A 10479-nucleotide genomic window follows, 5' to 3' on the forward strand; every position below is an offset into this window, starting at 1 on the left:
GCCCCTCCGACAGCCAAACCCATCTGTTCTCTGATTGGATTGTTTAATTTGTGATTGACATGACATTGACCAATCAGCTTAAAGGAAGAAAAATAGGAAAATTCGTACTTGTAACTTGCAGGGGTTTTTTTGGGCTAAGTCCACACACAAATCTTTTTTACAAGTACAAAACCGATTTACAAGTACAAAATATTTATGACCACATTTTGAGCCCATACATGTTGCTCTCCACTTGCATTTTATTTGTTTAAATTAGTTTGAATATCTCTGCATGTTTGAGGAGGACATGTACGTCTTGTCCAACTAGCAGTTTGTTACAAGGTTACAAGGATAGAGGAGTTCCAAAAAAGGGCTCATGTTATTATTTGAGGAGCCAGTTTGCTAAGGTTGGTTGAACAATGGCTTATTAAGATAATCCGTTCAGAGAAGGTTTGCTCATCTGCATTAACTCGTGTGTTTTGTGTAGGCAAAGATGTGTTGTACAATATTGTGGGTTTTGCGAGGGACAGCGTTCGAGCTTTTGTCACCACTCTGGGGCCGGACAACTTTCCTTCAGACAGAAAGGAGCCGTGGCTCGTCGACTTCTTCGCTCCGGTTTGTATTTGACTACTTTAATCACAATTAAGATGTTGTGCTTTATCTTTTGGTGGCAGATTTTCAAGTAGGTGGTTATTTTAGTGGTTAAAATGATTTATTAAGCTGTGACCTCAGAAGTGAACAACAAACTCTTCCTTTATTTATTTATTTACATTTGATTCACTACAAAAGAGTTTGTAGTTGTTGCATCTAAATCTTTTAGTTTTAGTTGATTAAATATTACGAGATTATAGTAGACTAAACCTAAAGTTGCTTCAGTGACTAAAATACAAAGTGTAAACCACTTTGGAACAACCAGTTAATAAATTGTAAAATATATCCATACTGTTCTCTTTCTTCTAAGCGTTGATATTTATGTTATATTTGGCTGAATGCGATTGAGAAGTTACACACAGCTGTGATAATGTGACAATTGACTGTAAAACATTGATAAAAGCCAATCGATGAGGCACGTTACTCTTATCAGTCCAGATTGACTCACGTTGATTGCATTGTCTTTTAGACGGAGTTATTTGCAAAGCTTTGGAAATCTGTCACAACACAAAATCAGGATCAAGAGTCTGAAAGTGAAAAAAAATAAATTTGAAGCCCAAAAAAAGAAGTTAATGAAAACAAATAAATTATTTAAAATAAAATAATTATTAAAGAAAAAAATGGTATTTTTTTATTTTTTAAATATAAAAAATATCAGAATTTCACTTTGAAATAGCTTTTGACCCTGATATAGCTTCACGTGACTGCATCCAGTCTGAGCTGGACTGGGATCGTTTGGAGACACGTCTCCCACCAGGCGAGCTATTTGTGCATTCTTCAGTTGCAAACAATGTTCAATGCAATCACTGTTATTTTTTATTTATCTTATAATTGCAGGGTTTGACAGTTTAATACTATTTTTATTCTAGTGTGACTGAGCTATGAGCTAAGGGACCAAACGTAGCACAAGAGTAATCTGCTGGTTGCGCCAAATGTTTTTGGCACTGATGATGCAGCCAGTCAGAGTCCTTGTTTAACTTCAGGCCTGGTGGTGGTGCTACACCTACAACACAAACAGTCACTAACTCCGAGGCAGATATGGACCACTTTGTTGGGAGCATTGTGAGCTTGTAAGAGACAAGAAAGACCCTGAAACACTGAGACCGCTGTGTGAACAAGGGCTAATTAATCAAGCTTTGTCAACCGTAGTAAAAACATTAAAAACCAAAAGTGAGAAAATGGGACTTAAAATCAGTTTTAATCTATTACCACTTTGTGAAAACTGAAGTTTGTAAATAGCACTAGTTAAAAACCAAACTACTGACATGATAACGACCACCGACAGCCTAAATCCTTGTTAGCTCAGATTTGAACATTGGGTAAGAATTGTCGTTGCTACTTATTAACCTCACAAACATTTGGCTCTTGCTTGCAGTGGTGCCCCCCGTGTCGAGCTTTACTGCCGGAACTGCGAAAAGCTTCAATCCAGCTAGCTGGGCAGATGAAGTTTGGCACTTTGGACTGTACCATCCATCACAACCTCTGTTCTAGAGTAAGCACACACATCCGTGTATATTGTTGATTTTTAAGCTTAAGGCTAAAATGTGCCGACAAATTAGTAATTTACTTTTCTCTTTTTTCAGTATAATATTCAGGCTTATCCCACCACAGTGATCTTTAATGGTTCTTCTGTGCATGAATATGAAGGCCATCATTCAGCTGATGGCATCCTGGAGTTTATACAGGTACTACATCAAATACAACTGAAATGGCTCCTCTTTGCCTGGATTTTTGTCATCTGTACACCGTTTGGTCGAAATGTACCTTTAAGAAATTTACAGCTCCAGCTGTAATGAGTAATCTTTTTCAAATGAATCAGTAATCTAATCAAGTAATCGGATAAGAAATACTTGAGTTTCATTTATGAGCAATAATAAAAACTCAAAAGAGATTACAGGTCTTTCAGAATGAACTGCTCATTGGTTTCCATTTTGGAAATTGCAATATTTTAAAGTTTCACTGCATGTAAAAGAAGAAACCCAGCTAAACCCTTTAGCTGTATTTGCATACCATATTAATTTCATTTTTTTTAAGAAAACGCTTTCTTAAATGCAAATATATATATATTAAACACATTTTTATTGGCTTGTAAAAAAAAGCTTTTATTTTTATATATTTAAATATTAGTGCAATTTAATTGATACAATATTTTATATTATTTCACTTTAATCTGAAATGTTTTATGAAAGCACTTGACGTTTATATGGTTTTTTACACCCCATGTCCCCCTTTAGACTGATCCCTGTTTACTGCAGGTATTGCTTCCATCTAAAATAGGACGGCTGCTGTCAGCCTTCAGAGAGCTGCACACGGGTTCGGACGAAGTTAACGGTTCATCTGAACATTTTAATACAACTCTGGAGATTTACTGCAGATTTTTCTGTGTAAAACAAACGGCGGTGGACGGAGCAGCTACAAACTTTGCTTTTCTTTACGTCAGAGTTTGATGATCGGGTGTTTTGATGAAGGACTCCCGCTCGCTTTCCCCCACTAAAGATTAATGCCTTTTACCATTGGTGATCACAGGAACAGCCCTGCTGTTTACGTCACTAGAAACGTTTTTCTTTCATTCTACCTGAGCTCAGTATCTCGGTAACGGCTCCGTCTCTTTGCTCTTTGTGGTGTGTAAACAGACTCCAGGTCCACGTTAAACTGCCAGCATCATCATCATTGCTGCTGTTGTGTTATCAGTGTTTTTGTTTAAAACTGAGGCCTGCGTGGGCTGAATGTTGTCCGACTTTTTATTCACACGCTGCTCCTAAACACATTTATTCTGAAGGTTTGTTTTAGTCACACCTGTGCTAAGCGCTCACGTTTACATCGTTTAACACATCAGTGCAATACAGAGCCGTGCATTAACCAAAGCATCGAAGCAAAGTTTGTGTTGAGAATTTTTTTATGATCAATTTTTTTTTATTACTCAGTGAATCATTGCAGCTAAAGGGCTCATCACCACTGTCAATATTATTACAAAATAACATTTGATGCATAGTATCATTTTTTTTCATTGCTCTTTTCCTTTGGTTGCCTTTGGTCTCAAAGTGGAGTATTTAAAAGACAGTGAGATCACAAAGGGCTTCTTTCTATCTCTGCAGGACCTGGTTAATCCATCTGTCCTGATTTTGGATCCTTCAAGCTTCACAGAGAAAATTAAAGGTAAAACCTGCTCCTGACAATAATAATGGATTGCATTTATATAGCGCTTTTCGAGACCCTCAAAGTGGTTTACAATTCCACTATTCATTCACTCTCACATTCACACACTGGTGGAGGCAAACCACTGGGGCAGGCTGACAGAAGCAAGACTGCCGCACCATCGGCCCATCACCAGTAGGCGGTAGGTGAAGTGTCTTGCCCAAGGACACAACGACCAAGACAGACAGAGCTGGGGATTGAACCGGCAGCCTTCCGGTTACAAGATGAGCTTCCTAACCCCCTGAACCACGGCCGTGACAATAAACTGCTTCTTGCACAAAGGGCTAGCTGCAAAGACTTTGAACAGCACTGTTGTAAAAGAACTTGACAGCTGCAATTGCTGTTTTATGAAAACTACCCATTCCCATCTTTCAGTTTAAAGCACCATAGAGGCTAACACAGTGGTCTGTTTCTCTGCTGCAGGTCGAGATGAAGGACAGATCTGGGCAGTAGATTTCTACGCTCCCTGGTGTGGTCCCTGTCAGGCTCTGATGCCTGAATGGAGACGCATGGCCCGGGTATAACTCACTTTACATGTGCCATATATAGACCATAGACACAAACTGAAAGAACAGAAGGAGAGCTGTATAAACTTTAAAGGTCATCTAGCTGCTTCACTCTACTGTCACCTGATCAGTAAACTTCAGTAACCCTGAGCCACTGGAAGCTCGAGCCATGACACGGCCTCCAGCTTGTCCTGCTGTTGTATGCTTTAGATGAACCTTAGTAGACACTTTTTGTATTTTGTTTTCAGAATGTACAAAGGTCTCAATTTGCCATTCATAATTTTCCTGCTCTCTCTTTGATAGATTTGTTTCTGCAGCATGACCTGTCCTTGACAGTTAATGGCATATTTCTAAAAACTGAGCTGAGATTCTTTCCTTTAAACCCATATTTATTGTATAACATAAGCTTGAATGCGATTTATTAAACAGTTAAAATAGCCAAATTGTGCCCTGGTCCAAAAATATATGAACCTTAAAGGAAAGAAATTCAGTTTAGATGTCAGTTTTAAAATTAATACCTATGACTGAATCTGCACAACTCCACAAAACAGTGAATTTGTGAAGAAAACCAGGAACATTGGGATTTTGTTTATGAACCTAAAGCAAGTGACAGAAATCAGCAGATGAAAACAGAGGGTCAGGACTCAGCTATCAGAAGGAGAGAGCAGCCTCTAACCTGACGCCGTCTTGGTTTCCATCCAGCTGCTTTCAGGTCAGATCCTGGTCGGTTCGGTTGACTGTCAGCGCTTTCAGTCGTTCTGTCAGAGCCAGAGTGTGAGAGCATACCCAGAAATCCGCCTGTACCCTGGAAACAGCCGGCAGCCAGATCGCTATACGTATGTAACTCACTTTACATGCTCAGATGTTGGGAAATGAATATTCCCAGGAGACGAGAATATGGATATGAGTTTCATCACAACATCTCAGATGATCAGAATTATTTGTTTTACCTTCTTACATCTTCTTTTTACTTAGATTATTGATTACTGATTTCCTTTTCGCCTGCCTGTCTCTGTAGGAGTTATAATGGTTGGCACAGAGATGCCCATTCACTGAGAACATGGGCACTGAGGTGAGATGCAAGTTGCCTTTTCTTGTCTTTCTGTATTTCTTTAGGGTTTTTCTTTCTTTCTGCAGTAAAAGAACCAGTGAAATGGGACGTGTACAGTGTTAATAGTTGAGTTATTCTCTTGTGTGTACAGTTTTTTACCCAGAGCCTCTGTGGACCTTACTCCAGAGACCTTCAGATCTCTGGTTCTGTCAGGTCGGGATCACTGGGTCCTGGACTTTTATGCCCCCTGGTGCGGACCCTGTCAACACTTTGCCCCGGAGTTTGACGTCCTAGCTCGGGTGTGAAAACTTTGCTTCTCTGCATGAATCTTGTTGCTTTTTTTCTGCAGTGACTGATGAGACAAACCGAAAGTAAACTTCTCCAACAGACTGTGGGACGAAGCACAAATTAAGAGTTTCTTAAAAGTATGGTTTTCTTGTAGTCAAGAGTCCTGCAGTCATGCTTTTTGTGTGTGTGCGATTGACAGATGCTTAAAGGCGAGGTCCGGGCAGGGAAGGTTGACTGTCAGGCTCATTATCAGACCTGTCAGTTAGCTGGAATCACCGCCTACCCAACTGTCAGATTTTACCCATACCTGGGAAAAAAGAGGGTAAGCACACACACACACACACACACACACACACACACACACACACACACACACCGTGACTAGCACTGTCACTTCAGAGTAAGAATGTTCTAGGATTAGACTTCATGGCTGTAGCCTCTTTTAATTTTGTAAAAGTTGTGTTGCTTGCCATGTTTTTCTCCATGCCTCAGTTTTTTATGTTTGTTTTTATTTTGTTTTGGTGAATCTGTCTTCTCCCAAATATTTTTGTTAATTAGGAATCAACTCCTGATTTTTCCCCATTCTAACATTTTGTCCATCAAATACCATTTAAAAAAAAGTAAAAGCAAGGTTTATAATCTAATGTTTTATATTCATCACCAAAAAAAGAGCTCAGTTTACTTTTATAAAACAAAAGAAAAGCAAAAAGCACAGCCTTCATCATCAGATTTGATGGGAAAGAATCAGTTATGGATTGACTTAATAGTGGAAAAGATTATAATGTGTGTGTATGTGTGTGTTCTGACAGCATGAACAGAGTGGGGAGCATATCAATAGCCGAGACGCTAACGTGATCGCTGACACCGTCCGACAGTGGCTACAACAGCTGTTGCCACGGTTACACAATAAGCCAAAGGTAAGTGCCGGTTAACTTCAAGCACAAATCAACCCAGCCGCTGAACTGGAGTCTGACACGTTTGTATGTTGTAGGATGAGCTGTGATGGAAGCGGGCGGTACTGTGAGGAAGATGAGCCACCTGATTGGTCAGGTAGAGACAGAAGTGAATTTGATTGGCCCAGCAAGATGATCAATCGGTCAACACTCCTTTATAGAAGCTACAGCTGGAACACTGGGACCGACTGTTACCTGCTGTGCTGAATGTACTGAACACTTCTGCCTTGTTTATGTTTGGTTTATAATTGTCTCCATTGTTTCTATTTACTCTATGAAGTAAAACTTTGGGACACTGTGTATTGATCATGTTACTGACACATACACACACACTCGCTGATCCAAATGTTGACATAGTGTTGTATTTTATTGCTCATGTAAAAACTGTTTGAGAATAAAACGGTTCGTTTCTGTTAGATGTGTGTGCATCCCTGTGAGTTTTACAACCATCCCTGCAGGTTAAATTCAAAGTATACAAAGATGTTGACAAGATTCAGAAAAAAGAAATAATCACAAAGTATTAACTCTTTCAATTACTTTGTTTTTTTCTCAAGCAAAAGTGCCAAGCATTTCAATCTCATGGTTTCTCAACACTGTTGCTTTTCTGTGTGTCAAACTGAGTTTTTGGGGATTGGATAGGGGTGCATCCAGAGGAACATGAGGTGGCAATAGCCCCGCTGAAAACATGATCGTCCACCTCAATGCTCTGTATGGACCCCAGAACGTAAACACACAGCTGTAGATGTTTTCTTAGTTATTCACACTTTGACCAGCAGGTGTCACTGTTCACTCACTGTGTCATCTGGCTGAAAATTGTGCAGGAGACAGGAGCTTAAGAAAAGTTGGATTGACAAGATAAATACGTGCAGACAGGGTTTATAAAGTCTCTGAAAAGAGCTCAGAATATATCAAGGAGTTGGTGCCCGCTGAAATCCTCAGTAAAAAAAAAAGGTTTATACTGTTAATGCGTTAAAGTTAATTAGATCATTAATTACTTGTTATATGTAATATGTATTCCCACAGAAAAAACAAACAAATAAAACTGATGCATTTATCTTATGCTCTTGGAAATTTTACACAAATAAAAAACAAAACAAAAGCAGCAAACTGTATTGAAATAATTTGGAGCTTTTTAATGGTTTGTAATGGTTGTGTATCTTAAGAAGGGCAGCAGGTGTCACTGTTGCTTCTCTGTGAAGTGACTTCCCCAGAAAAGAGTTGATCAGGAAACAGAACCTGTGCACTGATTCAACTTTTGGAACACGGGCTTATCCACAACGGACCTGAGTCACATTACATTACCATGAGAACATTACATTGTGTCACGGTTCTGTATTATGTGGTCTGAAGAAAACTAATCTACTATACTCAGTGTTGGGGAGTAACGGAATACATGTACCGCCGTTACGTATTTAAAATACAAAATATGAGTAACTGTATTCCGTTACAGTTACCGTTTAAAAAGGTGGTATTCAGAATACAGTTACTTTGTTGAATTAAATGGATTACACTGCGGTACTTTCCTGTTTCATATTGTCGCGGGTCAGGACTGTTTGGGTTTTGTTTGACAGCTACGTTCTGTTGTTACAGGTGGCAGCATTATGGTTGCCATGGTTACAGGGTGACGCTCTCTCTCTGCGTGTTTCCTGGGTGAGAGAGCGCCTTTTTGTTGTTGTTGTTGTTGTGCTAAGCTAATAGGCAGAATGCTACAGGGGACAGTGTAGTCCGTGCTGCAGGGAGAATGGACTGCCATACACGTTATGTGTGTGTTATGTGAGCGCCAGGAGGGAGAAAAAGGCGAGTGGAAAAGTACGAGTTGTCATCGAGCAGAAACGGGAGCTGGAAGCATGTAAATATAATAATAACCACTGCAGCCAAGAAGAGTGCCTGAGGAGCCCAGTTGTAAGTAAGCTATTAAGACTCGACTGTACGCTGTGTTCGTGTTTTCCTCCGAAACAATAATTTCCGTTGGAGCAGCCTTTCAACGCCTCTCTCTGTCTCTCGCAAGCAAAGTTGACCCAGACAACAAAGTAAAGCTATTTTTCGGCTATGAGCCCAACTCGGAACCCGCCGTATTAGTCAGAGGTCCCTTTACTACGCTTCGGAGCCGCGGACCTTCAGTAACAATAATAAATCACAGCAATAGTACATTCACATAGTTGTAAACAGCATGATAATATATTAAGTAATCCAAAGTATTCAGAATACATTACAGAATACATTTTGGGGCATGTATTCTGTAATCTGTAATGGAATACATTTTAAAAGTAACCTTCCCGACACTGACTATACTATACTCAATAAATTAAGCTGTAGATAGCAGCTGGTCTGCTAACCTTGTGAACTGAAGCCTAAAGTTCATCCATGCCTTCGGTAAGACAGAAAAAGGTGGTGATATTAATGTTTCTGTGCATATAATTTTCATCAAATCTGTCTCTGATGATCACACTGGGAAACTGGCCAGGTTCACATTAAAGATTTCTTGATGTTAATGAGAAACTCTTCTTTGTCTTCTGTAGCAGTAGGTGAGAGTCTACCTCAAAAGTAAAAATCTACTAAGCAGCAGTGATGCTTATATCTGGCTAATTTGCACCATAGTGTAAAAGATGAATGTAGCCTCTGGCTCTGAGAAGCAAAGCCAATTCAGGTAATGCCTTTTAATGGCCACCAGGGGGGGATACCTGTTGCATGAAAAACCCTGTAGAAGTCTTTGGGGAAAGGGCTCTCAGCTCTGACTGCAGTAAGCACTTTCCTGATGGGCTCACTCATTTTGGTTCATACCTAATATAACATTATTTCCATTTTATACATTTTGGTCATTCTAAGAGTCAGAAAGCAGGATTAACTGGATATACGTCTTGGCTAATGACTCATGATTTTTAAGTTGTTAGCTAACAAACGTGCTTGCTGGTTCCAGTTTGAAAACGCCAACACTGTGATGTGATGACAGTGAAAACTTTCTTCTCAAGGAGTTCACAAACCAGTGACGTCACAGTAGCTACACCCATCTAAATCCATGTGATTCGTGAAGATTATTCTTGATTTTGCTGATAACCTATTTGTTTGGCAACAAATCACATCTTGGGCATAACCAACAATTAATCTCATCCCAGTGGGAATGCGAATTTCGCAGTAATCCATCCAGTTGGTGTCGAAAACAGAAAAAAGGTCAAACATAGTCCTGTGAAAAAAATATTTTCCCAGGGCTCTGTGCGGCCCTGTGAAAGTGCATGCCATGATTCAATTGTTTGTAGAACCACCTTTAGCAGTAATTATAAGTAAGTTGAAGTAATTGCTTCTGTAGGACTTCATCAGTCTCTGATTGTTGAGGAGGAATTTTGGCCCGCTCTTCTTTACAAGGTCCCACTACAGTATTTGAGCTCTGGACTTTGACTGGGCCACTGCAACACCTCGATTCATTGATTTTTCAGCAATTGTGTTGTAGATTTGAGATGTGCTTGGGATAACTGACCTGTTGCATTACCTCATATGGGCCAAGTTTAGCTGTCAGACCGATGGCCTCACACTTGACTCTAGAACACTTTGGTTTTGGTTTGGTTCATGGTCAACTCAGTGACTGCATGGTGCCCAAGCCCTGCAGCTGCAAAACAAGCCCAAATCATCACCCCTTCACCATTGCCACTGACAGCTCCTATGAGGTGTTTGTTTTCGCTGAATGCTGAAAATGTGTTAAGACACCTGAGAATGCTGCACACCTACAAACTGCCAAAACTTCTGATTTTATAGAGTTGTTTTGATTAGCAGGACCTGGTTGCTACTTACCCTATGCGGTAGATGAAACGTGAAAGGATCACTGAGGTTAGCGTGGTTCATTTTATGGGGGACATGAAAATTA

General features: G+C 39.9%; 1 protein-coding gene across 1 annotated transcript in view; it reads left to right on the forward strand.

The window, feature by feature from the left end:
- Positions 1 to 7039, forward strand: part of dnajc10 (DnaJ (Hsp40) homolog, subfamily C, member 10) — a 15582-nt gene extending 8543 nt beyond the window's left edge. The window contains exons 15-25 of the mRNA XM_013913935.1: positions 467 to 594; positions 2006 to 2122; positions 2214 to 2315; positions 3726 to 3786; positions 4249 to 4343; positions 5034 to 5167; positions 5350 to 5403; positions 5534 to 5681; positions 5870 to 5992; positions 6480 to 6587; positions 6662 to 7039. Coding sequence (XP_013769389.1) covers positions 467 to 594; positions 2006 to 2122; positions 2214 to 2315; positions 3726 to 3786; positions 4249 to 4343; positions 5034 to 5167; positions 5350 to 5403; positions 5534 to 5681; positions 5870 to 5992; positions 6480 to 6587; positions 6662 to 6673 — 1082 coding nt within the window. The 3' untranslated portion in view covers positions 6674 to 7039. The remainder of the gene's footprint in view (positions 1 to 466; positions 595 to 2005; positions 2123 to 2213; positions 2316 to 3725; positions 3787 to 4248; positions 4344 to 5033; positions 5168 to 5349; positions 5404 to 5533; positions 5682 to 5869; positions 5993 to 6479; positions 6588 to 6661) is intronic.
- Positions 7040 to 10479: the final 3440 nt, after the last annotated feature.

The sequence above is a fragment of the Pundamilia nyererei genome, unplaced genomic scaffold (assembly GCF_000239375.1).
Source record: "Pundamilia nyererei isolate P.nyererei 1_Seehausen unplaced genomic scaffold, PunNye1.0 scaffold00160, whole genome shotgun sequence".
NCBI classification, from domain to species: domain Eukaryota; kingdom Metazoa; phylum Chordata; class Actinopteri; order Cichliformes; family Cichlidae; genus Pundamilia; species Pundamilia nyererei.